This window comes from Glandiceps talaboti, chromosome 2 (genome assembly GCF_964340395.1).
Source record: "Glandiceps talaboti chromosome 2, keGlaTala1.1, whole genome shotgun sequence".
In the NCBI taxonomy this organism is placed as follows: domain Eukaryota; kingdom Metazoa; phylum Hemichordata; class Enteropneusta; family Spengelidae; genus Glandiceps; species Glandiceps talaboti.
Window position 1 is genome coordinate 32,286,768 of NC_135550.1, and position 22,395 is coordinate 32,309,162.

Here is a 22,395-nt window from a genome sequence, read left to right on the forward strand (position 1 = left end):
ATTGTAACTTGTGTGATTACACTTACTGTACAACACCTGTTCTGGGGCCACTTTACCAGTCTGAAATGTACATTGAATTTCATGGATGCTCCATATGAATTTTCCAAGCTGTTTGACATTCAGCATGTATATATAGTTGTCAATGTGATGCCTGATGGGTATTCCTAATAGTATAACTATGGAAACTACATAAATAACACCATTGCACATTTGATGGCTAGATATGTAGCTGTTAATGTGATGGGTATTCCTAATAGGTTACTATGGAAACTACATAAATAACACCATTGCACATATGGTGGGCTGTATATGTAGTTGTTAATAGGATGGGTATTCATAACAGGTTACTATGGCAACTACATAAATAACACCAATGCACATTTGATGGGCTATATCATGCCACATTCCATACACCCTTACTTTTGGTTCAAGTACATAGGAGCCATCATTCACAAAACATGCCAAATTATACTACTCGGCATTCATGGCATTGGCTTCTCCTTGGACTGTCACATGCAACTACAGCATTTGAAATATGGAGATGTATCCTCCACAGGTAATCAGTATGACAAAGAATTATTTTACAACTTTATATTTGGATGACATGTCAGTGGGCTTGTGTCACAGTCGTTTGATTGTGAACAAATATGATGGCCAAATTGTCTTAATCTTACAAATTTGTAATTTGTGATTACTAGTAGTTTTGGAATTAGGAACCTACAAATCCTGTCATCTTGAATGGGTAATTCCATTGATAAACATTCCTTTGGTCACCCAAGACTGAGAATCGCCCAAACTACAGCTATCCCACAATCCTTTGCATCTGCCCAATTGGGATTGCAAATTAACTATTACATTGTATATGTTATCCAATCTGAAATTGCCCAATTCATGAAATGGGTAGGTAACTTTTCCCAGTTCATGAAATAGTCAATTGTGTTGCCCAGGTTATGGGTATTGTAAGATATGCCCAGTACATGAAATGAGCATCTTTTATAGGACACACACACAAAATAGAATAAGAATCAAAGAACTTTATTATCGTGTATTTACAAACTCATCATTTCACAATTCTTATTTTATTATAATTCCGTGTAGCTTGTGTTTTTAATAGAGTTCGATAATCAACACCCCATTTCAAAACTCTTGGCCCTCAAAATTTAATGTGGCCCCTTTTAGATCGTAATCTATAGTCTCATTTGCATAAGGTTGACCATTCCATGAACTGGGCAAAGTTACATGCACATTTCATAAATTGGGCAATTTCACAGATTGGGTGTAACATATACATTCAAATTCAAATCAAGTGTCTAGTAATAAAAGTCGAACTTTAATTCACAATATTTGAATTAACCTACACCAAATATTTTTCTTTCAAAATGAAACCATTCTTGGCACACCATACCACGCTTTACAAGATTAAAGTGACAGTTTAATTTCTAACCTACAAAAAAAAGACATTACATGTGACAAATGTTTGTATTGTTGATAAGAGTAATTTACACAGCAACAATGTTTGTTGTAACTGGTTTATGTTCAATGTCTAGAAACACACAAAGTCTTACCGCAGATATCTATACCCGTGTTATCAATGGTTAACTTACTTGTCAGAATATACTCAAATTAGAGCTTGATCCAGTCTTCCAACTATGTGTTGCACACTATGATTTGTAACATACAGGTTTAAAATAAACGTCTGGCACTTAATACATTCGATTTCACCATGGCTTTGATTGACCAATAATAACCACCATTTATGGTTTAGTATGTCTAAATTGCTTGTTTTAATGTAAAAGGTGCTTGCGCACACATATGGTCCTTGTGATTTTCGCATATCCGCCGCCGTTTTCACATTTCTGAAGTGGGAATATAAAGTCTTGAGCGGTGAATTCAATCACCTGCATTGTTTTCCATGTCATAATTAAGCACCAGTCAGCTGTGCTTTGTTTGTAAAAATTTATTGGAGTAATGATTCCTTTGTTTGATAGAATTGGTAAAAGTCATATAAATCTTTTATTCTTATCAAGATGACAATTTCTACTCCACGAGCTTCTACATCTTCAACGGAAAGATACGAAAAGATGTGAATAACTTATTCATTAGTTGATAGCGAACATGATCTAGTATAATCCCTGGTAAGGCCAGTTCAACATTTTCCGAATGCCTTGCTGCCCTCTAGCGTTCGGCGATAGATATCTTCCGTACATTTCTAATTGACAAACGGGCTTAGCAGACTTCCAACCGATTTCTTCGGCAGTAGTCCGTGGAAAACCCGCAGCTGCCCATCTATGGCCTTCAACCCCTGTTGTTTTGTGAACATCTCGTTTTCTTTGCTTCTCTGTTGAAGTTCTGAAATTGTAAACCAATTTGAAACCCGATTGTTATTAGTCTGGTCTGGAGAATTATTACATGTAAGACAATATAAGGCTTACAGTTCCATGATGTGAGCCTAGTGGTGATTAATTTATGTATTGTCAGTCAAGTAACGAATGTGTAGAATGTGACAAATAGGTCTTCGGTCACCTCTACTACATTCAATCAATCTATAACCTCATGTACATTCAAATTCGTTTCGGTTATCATGAAAACAGAAGACTTTTCAACCCCATCCCACATATTTCATCTTTCTTATCTTCTATTCGTGATGCAACTCGTTGATATTGACGAGTACATATTCTATATTCAGTTAGCAATATATCGAAGTCGTAATCGAAATTAATTCAGTGGTCATATGGATAAGAATGTTCATTTATTTTAGATTTTTGTTCTACTTGAGAGAAACATAACGTTAAATTTATTGACTCGAGTTACAAACACGGAATCGGTCTAGTGTGCATGTTGTTTCACTAAAAATGTGTAGAAGTTTGTTATTGTACATACAGGAAATGATTTGTGAACAAACTTTTCGCACACTCTTTCGCTTGTACCACTATTGAGTTACAAACATGGCCTTGGGTTTAAGTTATTTCACATTTCTTTTGAAGTGGAATTAAAAATCCGAAACAAATGCAGTTCTCATATCATTCAACATTGCCAATCTAAACAGAACTAAGTTTTACCTTGATTTTGGTCGTTTAAGCGAAGGCAACTTAATTCCTTGTCCATCTACTTTGTCACCTTGCAGTCCATGTTTCTCTTTTTCCAATACGGTTTTACTCTTTCGCAAAGATGGTAGTTCTGGACTTGGGCTTTCACCGATAAGTCTCCGATGCATTCGATTATACTCATGTGTAAGGAATCCCCACTTTTCTGGCCACTTTCTCAAGGAGTGAAATTCATAGTTGACATGGTCCTTCCTATGATAAAACAAAAAATGCGTGACGACGGAGCAGCTCGAGTGTACAGATATACAAGGCACAAATCACCCTCAAGTGTAATATCCAGGTAACTCTTCTGAAAGGTCAAAAACCTCGAAGACCACCTGTTCCCATAATGGGTTTGTTAATTCAACTTTTTCCGGTCCATTCTTTAATTTTATGATTTATGGTTACATTTTGTGAATTAAATAAGAAAACAATGCGCCAAAGGGGATTAATAACGTGGAAGTGGATATATGTTTCCCACGTTGCTATGACACTTTCTAAACAAAGGAAACTTGAGTCTGTATTACATATTAGGAATGCGATTTATACACCAACTGAAAAAAACACCTTATTTATACTGTATTGAAAATCGTCACTTCGATAATTTCACTTTCCCAATAATCTCAAAATAGATGTGAAAATAACGCATTTTACCGTTTACCAATGAAACTCTTTTCCATGTGAATATGTGACAATGTACTGGTGTTTATGTAAGAACAAAGGTTTATAAAAGTGTTTGTTGTCTATGAGCCAATATTATTGAATCGAATCTACCACATTTCATTACAACTTATCCAGACAATATATATATCTGAGTAGACCAAATAAAATGAATTTATTTCAAGATTATAGTTCGGCACTAAGACTGGTTCGAAAGTTAACGACAGGATAAGGTGGTGAAGTCTCAATATATGGACCCTGGTCGACAAAGACGAACAAATCAACAACAAGTTTAGCAGATTATTACTACGTTTGTTGAAGTTTCATCCAACTAGAATCAAAATCAAGTAGCATGGAATAAAGTAATTACTCACCAAATTTCATCATTGTGTACGAAGTTGCAAATTTTACCGATTTTCCTACCTCCAAGCATCACGATTTTTTGAATAGTTACACAAAGTGCCAGTGATTCGAAAACACCAAGTCTATTTTATCGCATCGTCGATAACTTTGTCATATATTCCGCGTACAATCGAACTTTCTGAGATGTTTAGAAACGTTTCCTTGGTGACGACTATTCCATTCGTGCAAAGGGGGATAATCAACCAAATGAAAAATGACCACCTAGTCAGTTTTACATTTTATTTCTAGACGAAGTCAAATCCAAACAAATATCTTTAAAGTCGATCAGACGACATCTGTTTGATTAACCGCAAAAGGTTCCCCAGAAATATACTATCATGATGAATAACATGCGTAAACAGAGTTCAACAAACACCTAGATTTAGCATGAAAAGTATCAAAATTGTCACCAAGGTTTGGCAAAAGACACGGAGAAGTTTTGTAATCGAAAATGAGACTTCGTGTATTGAGAATTTCCACTGCGCTAAAATATGCCGACATCTAAACGCCGAAGATGCCGATAGCCTAACCCAATGCGCGGCATCGACATGTACTGAGCCGTAAACTGCCACGTCTATAAACGAATCTAGCTATTTCTCACGAATACAGAGATAGAAAAAGCAAAAATTGAGAAGTGAAACTAACTTTCCTTCCCCTACCAGGGTTCTGTCTCCACGGTAAGCCCTTATCAATCTTTAAAACTAAACGAAAAAAAGAAAAGAAAATTAAATATTTTAAAATAAATAAAATTTCAAACAGTATAGTCTTATGTTGCTTTATATCGTCTCTAATTCTCTTCTCTTCTCTTCTCTTCTCTTCTCTTCTCTTCGCTTCTCTTCGCTTCGCTTCGCTTCGCTTCTCTTCTCTTCTCTTCTCTTCTCTTCTCTTCTCTTCTCTTCTCTTCTCTTCTCTTCTCTTCTCTTCTCTTCTCTTCTCTCTTCTCTTCTCTTCTCTTCTCTTCTCTTCTCTTCTCTTCTCTTCTCTTCTCTTCTCTTCTCTTCTCTTCTCTTCTCTTCTTTCCAAACATTAATGTTTTGACAAAATCCCAATTTCGCCATTTTGAAAAATAGGATAATGGCTGAAAAGAAACAAAAGGAGAAAGAATAAACTATACAAAATTAGCTTGGATATGATAAATTCCAACATGAATATTTTCAATGACATGTTCAATACAGTCATGTTGTATTGTTTTCGGGAACGCATGCACTATAAGAGGCAAATAATATTATTATAAATTAGCAATCGTGTTTTTCTTCCGTTCCCTTTCATTTATACAGTTTCAAAGATATGCTGTATTTCTTTAAAATATGCGAAGACGAATTTATGTAATGAAATCTGCCCAGGCGATACTGCTGGGGGTCCCAACCGTTGAGTCATATGATTTGCTATGCATTATGGGTAATAAATTGTCGGCCATATTTGACAGAATTTGAAGAGGTGTAGCTGACGTTCGTCTGTCTGGAAGAAAAATTGTGTTGTCGACAACAGTTACGATGCTCTGATGTCGAAAAACCACCATAGAATATTCCGAATTATTTGCTGTTTCATTGTGTAATCAACTCTGCCGCCACCGGGTGACAGTGACATATATTTTTAACGCCTAGAGAACGAGTGCAGTGAAAACTCCGGCTGGCGAGGCTGGCGATTCTCCTGTTTAATAAATGAATTGTATCATCCGACCGAAGAAGAACTGGTCAACACTGTTTATCACCCTTGTGTCTGTATTCTGAAAGGTAAGTTAATGTTTCTAAAAATGGGAGTGACTAAGAAATGAACTTTACAAGTATATATTTTAGCCGAATAACAACCAGATATTGGAGAATAACGCCCTTTTTGGAACGAAGTGGTTTGATGACGTCAGATCCCCAGCCTTTTCAGCGAAAATAACAAATTTCTGACATGAAAACACGGTTTGAATTGTATTGTCATTATTTAGAGTTTATTTATACTACTTGTATTTCCACCGATTAATAAATCGAAATATTAGTAAATATTAAATTTAAAAAACTTAAAAAGTAAAATTTATCTCAAAATCATGTCAAAATGTGTACTCGATACTGTATAGGTCTACGGATATATTGACTTTAATATTGTTTATTCAAATTCTTTTATTATTTTTTTCTTCTATAAATATAATTAGCGTTTGTTTTGAATTCATAGTCCTTATTCCATACTTAATAGATGTAGACTGCCAATTATTGGAACCTCAGTTCCTTGAAGGGCCTCTTTAGTCTAAGCACATCACATATTCTAAGTGATATAAACATAAAATATGATGAAGGCTTTCTTGTGCAGCATATCAATGATGTTGCCATTAGAATATTGTAAGTAAGGACACTGAGCCAATGTTCTCTTTGAATCAGTAACCAAATGGGCCTCTTTTATGTGTTTTTAGACAAAATTATTTAATGAAAAGGAATGAAATTATCCTTTGGTTAATGATACTGGAATTTTATAAATTACATAATTGATATGTAAAATGTTATCATCTGTTTCAATTGTCATTTATTTTTGTTATTGTCACATGTCAGACAAAAATGTTGTCTATTTACTCGCGTCGCTGTAGGACAAGAAAAGAAAATGTAATTTTGTAATATTGATGTGAATGCATGGTGTAATGATTCTCGTATGGAATTTTTGCAAACAAACATTTTGTGATAGGTTTTAGATTCCTTTTGCTTTGAATGGAAGTTTTCAATCATGTTTCACAGTTTGAGTCGGGGAATTTTGAAAGAGTTTTAATTTGTGACTAACATGTGGACAAGGATTGCATGTATATTGTAGATGTATGATGGTACAAATGTCCTGTAGCATAATATTTTTCAGGAGTACATGGAAATAGTGTTTCAACTGCATAACCACTCATTTTTGTTCATTTGGAACAGGTTAGACATATGATGATTGTCTCAAATTTTAGAGATAAAATACATGTAACGATTAATTGGTAATTATAAGAGGGTTAGCACAAATGGTTGACAAAATTTGCAAAGAATAATTGTCAGCAGTATCCTAGTTTAGGCATGTCTGAATTGAATGAATGGTGACTTAACAAGCTATGTACATACCATGTAAGAAGACGTAGATAATTATACCAAATGTATGTATCCTTTCTGTGAAGTAGTAGTCTTTGCCGCCCAGTATTGGGAGTTGTTCAAGTACATCGTCATGTATAACCAATTTCCTTTGCAAAACTTGAAATTTCTGGTTTGATATTGCATTGAGTTCCACGTGGTGACATATTATGTTACAGGGTAATATATATTGCAGCGTTTGACGACATAAATATTGTAAGAAGTGTGTCATGGATTTAGATAATGAGTCATGATGATTTGAATATTTTTTCCATTGTCATATTACTCTACCAGATGTATAATTACTTCAACCATAGCGAAACAGAATTTCATCAAATTTGTTTCGTTTTTCAAAGCCAAAAGGTGTGGTGATATCGAATAAAGTTGATACATCTATTGACGAAGTTACTTGATGGTGATATGGGAAAGTGAGCATTTAGGTAGGGAAGAGGATCTATGCAGTAAATTGATTGGAATTTCCTTCCATGGTCGCCATGTAAAGAAGACAGCAAGGCCATAAAACATGGTCAGATATTCTACTCCACTACTGAATAACTTCTGAAAAATCTACAAGTTTGTACAAGTACATCTATCTGGGGTCAATCGTATCTGTAATCCCATATATTTTATGCAAATTTCTAAATGGATCAGTCATTTGCTATATATATGCATATGTATGTTAGCAAGATGATTTCAATTCAAGGGCTTTGTTGAATGAATGTACACTAAGGTGGTTTTCATGACTGAAGTTTAACGATGGTAATAACATTGATATGCAAGGACAGTGTTTGTAAAACTTGTATATATGTTTAAGGGCAAGCTTCATTGTTTGTGCTGTAGTATGGAGTAGTTCATATTGAACAGTTCATTGGAAATGTAGTAAAACAGAATGTGGTGAATTGACAATATATTTTATAAAAGTGATGGTAGTGCTACAAATAAAAAACTATTGTGACAATATGTTAAGGCATATATATTCACATTTATATTTGTTCTCTGCTGTTGGCATTTCTTGTTTTCTCTCTGCAAGTTTCAAATTTACACCACAAATACAAAATGGCAGGGATAGTATATTTGACATGCAGATGACATCAGTCAGCCACAGTTTATTCAGTTGAATTCAAATGAGGATTGATCTTGCAGTTGCAGTCATGCATGTGGACCCTTGTACTATGCTTGTGGAATTTAGAAGAGTTAGGGAGGGTGTCAGTCAATCATGTGTTCTTGGCATTGTTCATGTACCATGTACTACTACTAGTCAATAAATGTAATGGACAAAATTTCCATTTGTTCCATTTGTAAAGTGTTGCCCAAGGCAGTTTCACTTTGCATAATTTGATGTATACAGCAATTCTGTTATTTTAATATGTGTACATATTAAAATACTAAATTGTAATCATATTTGCATGTTTATTTTGGTGAATAGAACATAACTGTTTGTGTACTTGACTATGTTTACCCTAGGTGGAGGGTTTCCACTTTGCATATTATTACCTGCATAGTTGGTAGAATTATGTAGTAATTTGTTGAATAATCAGGGAAGATGTTTTGTACCACCCTTGGCGAATCCTTCTAGAATGACAGAAAAAACAGTATTCCCTGAAAGACAGTGTGTGTGTGTGTGTGTGTGTGTGTGTGTGTGTGTGTGTGTCTGTCTGTCTGTCTGTCTGTCTGTCTGTCTGTCTGTCTGTCTGTCTGTCTGTCTGTCTGTCTGTCTGTCTGTCTGTCTGTCTGTCTGTCTGTCTGTCTGTCTGTCTGTGTGTCTGTCTGTGTCTGTGTCTGTCTGTCTGTGTGTGTGTGTGTCTGTGTGTGGAGATGGTTTAGGATGTTTTCTGTGATCTATTACTATATGTTACATACTTAACAGGATAAGTAGTCTTAGAGACAAAGGAATACAAGCATTAATATGTTTACTGAAGTACTTGTCACCTCTTGTAATTCATTTATCCAATAAATTTTGTAAATATTAGTTTATATCTAATTTTGTGGCTACAAACTGAATTTGAGGTTAACCTTCAGATTATTCTACCTCACTGCTTGATCTGTTGCATAATATCATAACATAACAAATGGCAAATGAAGATCAGTTGCCTTCTCATGAAACTTGTTTAATAGCATGATGCGTTTGGTCTATAAGAACTCCCAATGGGAAAAAACAGGCATTATTAATATATATATATATATACATGTTCCTCAGTAAAATCATGTCCCCATCAACAGTGGCAGGAATTAGAACTTGCCTTACCAACATCCAGTTAAATTTTGCAATAAAGCTGGTACTTATGGAAGGAATGCAATTAGGTACTCTTTTCTAACATATTTACTTACACAGCGAAGGGAAAAAGTGACATTTTGGATGTTGGATTTTTGCTGTTTCAGAAATACATTAATGTCGACATGTACATTGATATTTAGTGCTTATTTTATTGTTCAGGATGGTTGCCAAATTTGTTTGATTGATGTCGTCAAATTGTCTTTGTTGAATTGCTGAACTTCATTACATTACTGAAAATGCCATTCACCCAATAGATTGTGAACCTTTATAAAAGCAGGATGACATGTTTAGGAGTTGATTTGATAAAACTTCACTACAATCTGTATAGATTCTTCTGAGTGTTGTTGACCACCATTTATGGGCTCTCTAGGGAATTGCCAGTCATTGTGCTTCTTAAGAACAAGGGTATAATAGGTTTTCTGTATGTACTACAGAAACACACTGTTTTGTATGTTGACAACAGTGAAAGGCCAGTCTTGGGGTTACAGTAAGGGTAATCCAGTAAATCGCCTCCACCCAGTAAATACCCAATGTTCAATTAGCAGTTAGATGTCCATGTTTTTGTCAGTATCTAAATGTACCAGATTGTGTAAATTTACAAATATACATGCACATATATGCACATCATGTGTGTATGTTTTTGTGTTCATGCGTGCATGCTTGTGTCACTGTCAGTGTTCCTGCTAAGGCTTATTTAAGCAAGATCTCCGTCTGCTCTTGTACTCAAATTTCATGTTTTGTGCAACCCTTTATCAAGCATCAAGAGTGAAACAGAAAATATATACAAATAAAGTATAATTAATGATTAATTGAAATGTTGCCAGAGAATTTTATTTCTCTCTATTCAGCATCCAAGAGCAGGTAAAATGTGTTCACTTCATATTGCAAATAAACATGATTTTGCTTCAGGCCTATGGCTGAAAGAGAGGATACCCCCCTTCTGGACCATTTCACCCCTGGCCCTGCAAGTGAGGCCACCATGTCACCCTTTCCATTTGTTATCCTTCTCCTTAAGTTGCTCAGTCTCAAAAAACTTAGAGGGAACACTGGTCACCATGCATGTGTGTGTTCATGTGAGCACACATTCATGTGTCACTGTGCATGTGTCTATACATGTAGATAGATAGATCAATTGTATGATTATCTACAGAAAAATAAGCAAAAAAATTGACAAACTGTGACAAAAAGTTACAGAGGCACAGTGTACTTTAAAAGATATCCAATTACATTAATGTCTTTTAAACATTGAAGGGTTTGAAGCTGATTATGGATAGGGGTAGATTGTTCCATAGAACAGCACCACTGCACTGTAGTGAAATGCTGTAATGAAACAAAGCTGTTCAGGTATTCTGAAGGTCCTACTCCTAAAGAGTCCTATCACAAGCCAATTTTACACCATTGGAATTCATTATCATCTTTAACCTACAAAACTGGTGTCTGATAACTTGTGTTTGTGTTGCATACTAAAGTAGTTGTATGTACAAATTCTTGAGAGGTGTTTGAAATACCAATAGCTTTAATAGTTTGTTGTCTGGTATTCATTAAACACTATTCCAGACAAACACATACCTTTGCTTTAAAAAGAACAGTAATTAATACCTGTGGGTCTGTATTCAAGTGAAATTCATACTTCATGCAATTTTTTCACCCGACTTTTTGACCTAAATGATGTAATTTACAGTTATGTGCAAATATGCTAATCACTGTGTCAAGATCAGGTATGATATGTTCAAGTAGTATTAAATGCATACCGTGAAACTCATGTATTCTACATGGACCTGATAAAAGTATTGTTTCATAGAATAACAGTTTTATTGGCATTACTTTGGATCTGTTCACTGTCCTTTCTATGCTGTATTTGTAGACTGTCTGACACTTGAGTCTTGAGATATGTATGTATATGAGTAGCCTTACTAAATACCGGTGTTAGATACAATTTCACTTGGTTTTTGAGTTGGTTAACTAGACCACTATTAGTGAACAGTACATGTAGTTGGATGACTAGACCACTAGTATAACATTTAACTTGGAAATTCAACATTTTTCACTTTATCATAAGCATAGAATATGAACTCATTTAAATTCAGTCAGTTCTCATTCATCTAGCCATACCATCACTACTTTCCTGAACTATATCATTTAAATTAGTCAAAGCAAACTGAAGTTTTGCTGTGAGTGTCATAGTTCATGTTATAGGTTTTGATTAGTTTTGAAATATTCAATGTACAATTGATAACATTGTAAGTTAAAACCCATCCAGCTGAGAAATGCATATATGGGGTTTGTAATTTGAAAAATGCGTATGTGCACTATATGATGAAGTTTCTGTATGTATGCCATATTGGAAATTTGAGTAACTGTAGGACTGAAAGGTCATATGTTACTGTCTTGATACATAGTATGGTTTTACCACACTTGTGCACTCTGTTTTTCTTCCACACCCTTCCATTTTCATTATACCACAACGCCAAAGGTTACTTTCAGACTCCTTCATTTGTGAAATCATATGATATAATTATATCAATATATCAATATTATTGATAATTGTATATTTTGGCGGGGTTGTATTCAGAACTGTTTCAACATGTTCCATTGGGAGAGCAGTGCTAATGCACTGAAATGGTGTCTGTATATGAAAGATTAATAAATAAATAAATAAATAAACTGTACTGTTACTGTCTTTTTCTCTTCTCAAGGCAGGCCTTAGCCATTGTGACCATGGACAACAAGCTTCAGTATCCCTGAATCTCACCTCTATGTGGGCACTGTTTTTAGAGCCATACTTTTGCTTTCCCATCTATCCTGAGCCTGACATTGGCACTTGTGCTGCATTTTTAGAATTATATGCTTGTAGTGAAGATTGTGGCCCAAGGAATTGATATGTTAACTTCACATCATGATTATCAGATATAAACATGTAGAGGCTTGACATCATGGTTGTCAGATAGAGGCTTCACTGTTAGCTGTTTTCCAGAGAGGAAGTTACACACATGTATAAGTTAGCTCTCCATCAGGTTTTATTCACATGAACAAACCTTGACATGGTGAATCACCAATTGAGGACAAGGGAAGAGTTTGAGATTTGTGTGAGTTATAAACAGGCTTTCAATATTGGAGTATATTTTATGAAACTCTGTGAGTTACATACATACTCACTATAAACTCTTTAGTGTTTGATGCGTAGTAGCATACATACTGGTATTCAGTTATTACACAATTTAGTTTATCTATGATATGAAGAGTATAGCAGAGTCTATTTTCATATGTTTAGTCCAGAGTCAGACCACACAATGTACATGAACTAATGATTAGGTGACTGCAACATGAACAAGGTACATAATTTGCATGAATGTAAGTGTATGTGTCTGTTCATGATTACACCACATTTGTCTGTGATTAAACCAATTAGATTGGATGGCAATGACAGGATTGTGCCACCTGATCACAAGTAGGCATTTCAGTTTGCTAATTATCTTATTAGATTGGCACCATATTACCATAAAATGCTGACATTTAGAGTTACTTTTTCTGAATTCAAAATTTTCATGAATTCAAAATGTACCAGAAAAGTCTCAACACAGTGAACACTGCACAAGTATGTAAGAAGTCATTCAAGATAACAAACAATTTTTATGGTGAATTATGGATAGAGAATGAATAACTCCCCGATATCTTGATAAGTTATTGCCTTGGTGTTGTACATATATGTAAATAAGTAACTAGTAAAACATGTATTGCCAGTCACCCTGTTGCACTATTGTCTGGACCATTCACATAGTGCAGTGTTTACTCATTTTACAGGACAGTACCTGGCTAGGGGTGAACTAAGGTTATGTTTGTCATCACACACTGCACTTTTCTCTATAGATGCAATGATAAGATAATATTCATATGGCTTTTAGCCTTTTAGTTAGGTAGATATCGGCAACATGTTAGGCCTAGGAGAAACGTTGAACTTCTCATGTACCTAATCTAATTGTATTGAAGTCGACACAAGCCCAGAATGAAAATGATGCGGAGTAGACACCAAATCTAATCTATCAAATTTAATACAAAAACGAACAGTTTAGAGGGTCTAGTTGTGTATGACAAGCTTAGGGGTTAAAATCATATGGCGGATTGGACGAGATTTTTGTTGGTACACAAAATCAAGGAAGACAGAAATTTCACTGCCATGTGCTATTTTAGCATTTAATACATTATTTTCAACATGAGAATGATGCACGTGCTGAATGTTGTTGCCGAACGTTTGAAATTGAAATGACTGCGCATGACAAGTGCATTGAATTTTGGTTATTTTGTATTGATGCTTATGTCACGTTGCACTTGTCGTTATTTTCGACAGGCTGTGTCAATTTTAATTGCCTGTCGAATTTAATATTAGTTGCTGCAACTAATTGTAATAAGTGTCGAATTTGTCATGTACCTAATCTAATCATTAGATTTGACACATGAGAAGTCTGATCCCAGACCTTACTATTACTAATAGCTTGTATTTGTCATATGAATCTGTATTTAGCTATTTCCCATTTCTTGATATACAAACAACTAGCACCAATTCCTGCTAAAGAAGTTTTGAATTGACCTTAGTATTTTATTATAATAATGCCCTGTTAAGATTGAAATAAACCCTTTCATTTGCATATTTTGTCTTTTGTAGGTGGTAACCCATGGTCATCACATCCAGCATGTCTTCGTCTTCCTCTTCCTCCACCACCACTCCATCTGTAAACCAGGAAGAGATAATATCTGGAACAAAACAGGTGATACAGGGACTTGAACAATTAAAAAATGAACATAATGGTATCTTAAATGGACTCTACCAGTCTTTGAAGGCTGTGAAAAAGGACAATGAAGATTCCAATTTGGTGGAAGAGAAAACTTCTTTGTTACAGAAGTCTTTAGAAAGCATAGAACTGGGTCTCAGTGAAGCCCAGGTAAGGAATACAGTTTTTCTGTCACCATGACAACACTTGGGATTCACTTGTAAGAGTTATGTATGCACACATGTAATAAGATTTATTAGTGCTATTGCATTTTATTGTGGTGGCCACAAAACATAACAAGTCCTGTTAAAATGGCACAACTACTAAACAACTATAAATATTGATCTGCACTACTATAATATTGAAGTTATTGATTTGAACTTATTGCATCACTTTCTAGAGTAATCGTAACCAATTTTACTAGAGGGAAGTAACCAGGTATCGTAATCCTAATAAAACAAGACATACAATGTTACCACACAGGTCAATATTATAGAAATCTTTATGTAGAATGAAAAAAGAAAATTAAGAAAGTGAGTGATGGATAGATTCCTAATAGATTCCCAATTTTAACTCCCAGTTGGCATACTCAAGATGAATCCCCAAATAAGTATTTTTCTCCAGAATACAGCTATTTACCCATCATACACAGAGCGATATTATTCATCTCCTTTTATACCTGGTAGTTATGTCCACCTATTGTGCTTGTGGCAGGAAATGTACTCAGTTTGAAGTCTAGTGAAGCATGTAGACATTAAGTGATCTATAAATAACATGCTTTGAAGGAGGAACTCATGGGTGATGAATGATCAGTCTCCCTTGTCAATTTTAAAACACAAACACATTTATAACTTTGCATATTTTGTAGTGGTCTTATTGCAGATCTGTATTTCAAAGACACTATAAACCAAATCAGGTAGAAATATTTCAAATAAATAATGATGTGTCATGTTTTTGTTATGATTTAAGTAGCCCATTATGTTTGAAAAACAAAAATGGCTGTACTGAACTATAGAATATGTATAAATTACTTGTCAGACAAGGCCACATTTGAATTATTGATGTACAAGTATGATTAGGTAGCTCTGTGAATCAACCAAACTATAAAGCATATCCTTCAGTGATTTAATGTTGAAGTGCTTCTTAGGCTAGGTTTTATACATGATAAAAACAGGAAATCCAAACAAAGGGCTTCCAGTTAATGTCACTTGTACACCATTTCACTGTCTTTTGGAAATCGGTAAAGAGTGTTTCCTGTTAACTGTCAGAATATCCTGTATATTAGGTGTTTGTGTAAAGTCATAGCAGACATTGCTGTATATAGAATTATGAAAGTAAAATTGTATTGTGAATTATTTTGAGATGTTTGTTATTAAACAAAGCTGACTGTCATACTTTGAATTTCAGGTTATGATGGCACTAGGTCATCATTTGAACATGGTAGAAGCAGAAAAACAGAAACTGAGAGCACAAGTTAGAAGGTTATGTCAAGAGAATGCCTGGCTTCGAGATGAACTTGCCAACACACAACAAAAATTACAGTCAAGTGAGCAGTCTGTGGCTCAGCTTGAAGAAGAAAAGAAACATTTAGAATTCATGAATCAAATGAAAAAATATGATGATCCAGAAGCACAGGTGAGATGTGAAAAGTATAATTACTTAATATTCATATTATTAAAGAAACATGGGAATGAAACAGTATCCTTGATGAATAAGTCAGTTTTCTGTGTGAAGTTGTAAATTCTGTGTAGTTTGAAATGTTATTACTGTATGCTATACATTGTAGATAGCTTCATTGTTGTAAAATGTAGATGAATATTACCATAAATGCAGTTTTTAGATAACTCACTTTAGTTACAAAGTGAATAATGTTCTTTGATTAATGTGGTTAACTTCAGATGTGTAAATTTTCAAAAAGGTCGAAAAATGCACCAAAGGTTGAATACAGGTTATTGCAAAAAGTGGCTGTTCAAAAAGTGAGAAGGCATTATTTTGTGCTGTGTAATCTCTGACTTTAATTATTCATATTAATTGTTGACCTTTCAGACTGAAGAGACAACAGCCGAAAAAGAAACTCCTTTAGATTTAGGATTTCCTGAAGAAGAGGATGAACAACCACAAGATGGTTAGTACAGATAACCGTTTCATGTCAAGTGTGAAAGTGTTATGCAGACCATTGAGGATGATTATACAGTAGATAAAAGAAAATGGAGTGAATCTGTGATTTGAATGAATGATGTGTAACAGATATAAAAACATTTTGAGTACTTAGGCAGAGAGATGGGAACAGTTCGTTAAACACATGAATTCAACTAATTGAACAGTCATAGGCATGTTATGTTGCCTTCAGTTTTGTATGTTTTAGGTAATTGGTAAGTTCTTAACCCTCAACAGACACAGTCTGGAGAGGTTATGTCTTCAATTGTAGATATAAAGTACAGCTATTGTTATTTGTACTTCCCTTCATTTGCAGTTGTCATGCTACATAGAGAATAGCTGTGTACTGATTCCGTCTTGAAGTTTTGTAGTTTCAGTAACACATATTTTTGTTTAATTTTGTGCTCACAGAAAGTTTCCAACAACAGCCATCAGCAGCAGCTGCAGCAGCCACAGGTGGTTATGAAATCCCTGCCAGACTTCGTACATTACATAATTTAGTTATACAGTATGCATCACAAGGTAGATATGAAGTGGCTGTACCACTTTGCAAACAGGCATTGGAAGATCTTGAAAAGACATCAGGCCATGACCATCCAGATGTAGCCACAATGTTAAATATCCTTGCACTTGTGTATAGGTATGTATGAATGTTATCTACCTTATATTGTTATTTACTAGCAGACTGTGATGTGTTTGTATGAAGAATGCAAGCAGCAGATGTCTTTTGATAAGTGAACATCACATCAAATGCTCTCTAGTTTCAAATATTCAAATATCTACATGTTATCATGTCCATGTATCTACACACTTCAGGATAAGCGTTTATGAAAAGTGAAGTTTTTAAAGATTTTTGTAATGTTGCTTCCAGGGATCAAAATAAATACAAGGAAGCTGCCAATCTTCTACAAGATGCCTTGGCTATCCGAGAAAAGACATTAGGACCTGATCATCCAGCTGTAAGTAAAAATTAGCAAGAATTGATGATGAATAGACTTTGCTGTTCTTTTAAATAATTTATGGTATTTTCTTGATATGCAAGTTACTCAAATTTTTATTGTTGTTGGATAGCTTTGTAGTGTGGCAAAAAATATTTATAGATTATTTTATGAACTTTCAATTGATTGTACAGAATTTATGACGAGTTTACAGCATCTGTCATCAATAGTTATAATGTTACCATTGTGGTCCTGATATATAACAGGCAGAAATTGTATTATTTTGTAAGTCTTTGAACCTAGTGGAGTTTAGCCTTTTTGGGGTATTTATGTGTCTGATAGACGAAGATGTGATATTAAGATGTGAATCAGTGATTGTGTTTATAGGTAGTGCAGTGCCCCTAGCTGTCTATTATTCAAACCCAATGTAGTTATATTTTAATATTAGAGAGCTGACATTAGTTTGATGGCATCATAAATTAGTAGCTGTTATACACTATACTACTTATAATTACTGAAGTACTTGGCAACAGTTTTCAAACTTTGATCTTGGGTTTTTGTCTAGTTAAAAAGTTGTTTCAATTTTGCATTATTTTGGTTAGATCTCAATATGTGTATTTGCTTGTCACAGGTTGCTGCAACTCTCAATAACTTAGCTGTTTTGTATGGTAAACGAGGAAAATACAAGGATGCAGAGCCTCTCTGTAAGAGAGCCTTAGAAATCAGAGAAAAGGTTTGATAACTTTTAAGGTATATGCATGTAATCTTGAACACTGACATCTAAACTCCTCAGATGTTTACATGAATGTAGATACCAACACAGAAACATAATGCTCATTTATTTGTCAAATTTCAATGTTATGGTACATTTTACATGTAGAAGTGAAGTTAGATTTTTAAATGTTATGGAATTTTTAGAATTGATATTCAAATATCTCCATTCAGTGGTAGAGTACAATACACGGACTGTTTGCATGTGCATTGTTATACCCACATGTAAAAAGTGCAATCTAAAGCTCAAATCTCCGATGGACTATTTTGAAATTTGATTATGTTCCTGTAGAAGTTAGATTTATATGCAATTTTCCTTACTTGACACAGGTGCTTGGTAAAGACCATCCAGATGTGGCTAAGCAGTTGAATAACTTGGCTCTTCTCTGTCAGAATCAAGGCAAATATGAAGAGGTGAGTAACCTTTGGTGTTGCCTAACAGTTGTCACTTTTTAGTGTATAAAAGTTCATTCTTACAGGACTGCAAACTGTTTTATTTATTGTTGAACTCTTGTATCCAAATTATCTCCAATAGTCACTTCACTTCCTGAATAAAGCAGTACCTTGTGCAGCGTAGTGACCCATGGAACTTATTGTGAAATATAACAAAAATAATTTGTGCATTTATAGGTGGAGTGGTACTACCAAAGAGCACTAGAAATTTACCAGTCAAAACTGGGACCTGATGATCCCAACGTTGCCAAAACCAAAAACAATTTAGCTTCAGCATATCTAAAGCAAGGTAAATACAAGGCAGCAGAAACACTCTACAAACAAGTGCTTACCAGAGCTCATGAAAAAGAATTTGGTGCTGGGGATGAAAAACCAATCTGGATGCAAGCTGAAGAAAGAGAAGAGGGAAAGGTGAGAGCATATTAATGTCTTGATCTTGCCATACTAATCATCAAGTTAATGGGAACAAGAGTATTTGCTATTTTAATTGCAGGTGATTGTGTACATATGTGTCATTTATAACTATCCTACATGTCATTCTGAATGTGCTATGTCTCAATTAAACTTGGTCTGTAGCTCTGTTCAATGGATCGGTGATTATTGTAAGCCCTTTAGATTACCACTCGTACATGGTATGTCTTAGTATGGAAAGTACAAATCTGTGAGATTAGTGAAAATGGATTCACTTTAATCGTAACCAGTGGTGTGATTTTGAACCTGAGTTTATGCAGTATGTAAACTAAGTTACACTAATTAGCAGGTGGAAATAAAGTGACCTTTGCGTGACATTTGTTTTGACTTGCTGTGTTGAATTTGGTTTTGAAATTGAGATCTAAAAGCTGCTGACCATGATCATAGATCTATTGAATATGAAAAAGGTGTGAATACTAGTACTTACTCTTAGCTCAAAGTGCCAGGTAATCCAGAGAAATAAACATTCACAGTAGTGATAAAAATAAAAAGGCACCTAATATATTCTGATAATGACTTGTTGGTTATTAAACAAAACAAAAAATACATTTTTTTGCAAATTATAGTTAATATTTTCCTTTATTTTAATGTAATAATATATTAATAAGTTTTCTTTAAATTGCTAATACTCGCTGGTTTTGTCAAAAAGGTATACAAATTAAATAGTGAGAAGTACAGATGATTTTGAGTCTATTTATGGCTATTGACAACAATTCTGTGTTTCCTACAAGGGTTATCTAGTGTTGTGTAAATGATGCCATACAGAGTAAATGATCATTGTCATGTTGTTTAGATTTAGAAAGGTACTTGCATGAAGTAGCCAGCTCTTACACCATAAACCCTTTCATAACTACAAATCTATGTATTTCATATATTCATACACACTGACAAAATGGCTATACTGTGTTAAAGTTTGCAAATTTTGTGTACAGAAAGACTTCTTTCATATATTTATTGTATTAAAGAAAACTTTAGATAAATATGATCAATTTTCTTTGTATATTAAAGTTTTTTTTTTTACTGATTTTGTAAATGATATTACATTGAGTACATCATTGTATATAAAAGTTTGTAGTTGAGGTTTTGAAAATGTGATACATTTTTTTAAGTGAGGAAATAACAAAGTAAACAAATGAAGCTAAATCATAGAATACTCTAGTGCTAGTATAGTAGACAAGGCATGTTTGCGCTATGGCACATAGAAATGCAAGGTGTGGTGGCAGACGTACACTCATTGTAAAATTGTACATCAAAATTACTGATGTGACCCGACTGTCACTATCATGAAACCATATCATTATAAATCATCAAAATGTATCAAGTTAAACAAGGTATCCAGCATTTACCTAATATTATTTTCTGATATGACATAAGCTATTCTGGTATAAATTACACTTTCAATATAACCGACAACATGGATAAATTACCAATTAGGAATTAAATTAATCAGAATGTCAAATAAACACGCTTCAGTATTGAATACTTTACATCTCTAATTGAATTGGTTGAACAGAATATTAATGTATCAAGTCTGGGGATGACATTGACAGGCAGAATCTGTCTAGTCAAGTATGTCATTCCAAGATAAAATGTAATTACTTGCATGCAGACAGGAGCTGATCTGGAGCAAAGCCATTAAAATAACCATGGTCACAGCCATGAAATATTCTCAAGTATGTGATCTCAAATTATCAAGTGAAAATGTTTGACGTCATAATATTAGTAAGATTCAGACAAATTTGATAGATGTAGTGAGTAGACATTAAAACTAGAGATTTCTTTTCAGTGACAGAAGCTCTACATCATGTTATTTTCAGTGGAGGAGGAAAGTGAAACACCCGAAAAAGGCCCCCTAGACTTCCTCCTATGATGTTGCATGTTAATGTAAAGGCCAGTGATGTGTTCAAGATGATCACGTGATCCATTACTCGGGGTTTGGTGAAGATGTAAAGGAAAGAATGGAAATAAGACATTTGTGACGTCTAGATGATGGAACTTTTATATCTAATATGAATAATAAAAATCTCGGTTACTGAATTTATAATCAGATGATGTCATCCAGAGGACATTGCAGATGTATTGAGGTTGAATCACAATACAGAGATAATATCTGAATCTATTAAATATTGAAAGTGTGTTGTGACAATATTATCAGTCATGACTAGTCATTTTAGGGCTGAATATTTCATTTCCTAACAATTGCACATAATGCCAGTAGAGTTTCAATGATGACAATAGTGACTACTCTCTACAATTTATTTACACATAAAGTAGATAATTTCAGAAAATAAATGTTTCATGTTTTGTTCTTTTGATATTTGATTTGATAAATGCGGGTAGAAGTCACGGGTTATTATTTGTTGTGGAAATAGTTTTAGATTTTGAATAAAATTAAGATATTTGTGGCATTTATTCGCACAAATATGTATTTTATGCTAATTCAACTCGTGTATTTTGCAAGTGAGGAAATAATTTTATACAGAGATCCTTGCCACTACCCTTTGATGAAGCAGGTTATATGATGCCAACATTTATTTCATTGCAATGCAGAACATTTACATGGTTTAGTGTTGACCAATTGTGTATAGACAAGTTTTTATTTTTTATGACACAGTAATGGGATAATTTGTGTAAATGGTGAAAGGGGTTTAAAAACTTTTGACTTTTTTTTATGTCAACTCATTGATTTTATTTTAATGAAATTGTGTTAAATTAAAAGAAAGGGATGAATTGTATTATGAATAAAAACAACTGATGTAATAAAATGAGAAAATTTAAAATAATTATTAATAAAAAGGCACAAATCCATATTATAGAAGAGGAAATACAACAAAATATATTGTCACTTGTGATAATAAAACTAATTACACATCTATTTTGCTTGAGTTTTGCATGTATAACTATGCTAACTGAAACCCCCAAACACAGTAAGGAAAATATGTTGATGGTGTCAACTCAGAAATATGTGGGCATGTTTGACACTTAGAAACAGCTGTTGTTGTGGAACTCCTAGTTTACTGAAGTAAAATGTAATCAAATCACTGAATAAATAATGTGCTGGCATTTTTGTGTATATATAGTAGAATACATTACTGTCCCAATTCGGCCATTTTGATTTTTTGTGTGCTGCATGTAGGTATTTAAACAAATCCAAGGACAAGAGTAGCATGTACATGTATGGTTATCTATAAACTCAGACAAAAGAGATTATATGTCTGCATCTATTATGTGCTTCATAATTCTCAGTACCTGAAATAGAATATTCCTGCCTAGGTACATCATAAAAATAATGAACATTCGATTTCTTGGTCAACACCATAACTTTTGCTCCATGTTTCACTTACTATT

The 22,395-nt window shown here is 34.1% G+C and overlaps 2 protein-coding genes across 12 annotated transcripts in view; one reads left to right on the top strand and one right to left on the bottom strand.

Annotated features, from left to right (window-relative positions):
* Positions 1 to 1,098: 1,098 nt before the first annotated feature.
* LOC144447597 (ciliary microtubule inner protein 1-like) lies at positions 1,099 to 4,244 on the bottom strand. The gene is made up of 3 exons (XM_078137677.1): positions 4,118 to 4,244; positions 3,060 to 3,296; positions 1,099 to 2,349 (listed from the first exon to the last, which is right to left on the bottom strand). Exons 1-3 carry the CDS (start codon positions 4,174 to 4,176, stop codon positions 2,121 to 2,123), a joined length of 525 nt encoding a protein of 174 aa, XP_077993803.1. The 5' UTR covers positions 4,177 to 4,244; the 3' UTR covers positions 1,099 to 2,120.
* A 1,323-nt stretch (positions 4,245 to 5,567) lies between these two features.
* LOC144447534 (kinesin light chain-like) overlaps positions 5,568 to 22,395 on the top strand; it is a 37,988-nt gene continuing 21,160 nt past the window's right edge. For all 11 annotated transcript variants that reach the window (XM_078137591.1, XM_078137643.1, XM_078137652.1 and 8 more), the window contains exons 1-9: positions 5,568 to 5,878; positions 14,152 to 14,428; positions 15,665 to 15,892; positions 16,304 to 16,382; positions 16,826 to 17,054; positions 17,286 to 17,373; positions 17,984 to 18,085; positions 18,454 to 18,537; positions 18,754 to 18,987. In XM_078137591.1, coding sequence (XP_077993717.1) covers positions 14,162 to 14,428; positions 15,665 to 15,892; positions 16,304 to 16,382; positions 16,826 to 17,054; positions 17,286 to 17,373; positions 17,984 to 18,085; positions 18,454 to 18,537; positions 18,754 to 18,987 — 1,311 coding nt within the window. In that variant the 5' untranslated portion in view covers positions 5,568 to 5,878; positions 14,152 to 14,161. The remainder of the gene's footprint in view (positions 5,879 to 14,151; positions 14,429 to 15,664; positions 15,893 to 16,303; positions 16,383 to 16,825; positions 17,055 to 17,285; positions 17,374 to 17,983; positions 18,086 to 18,453; positions 18,538 to 18,753; positions 18,988 to 22,395) is intronic.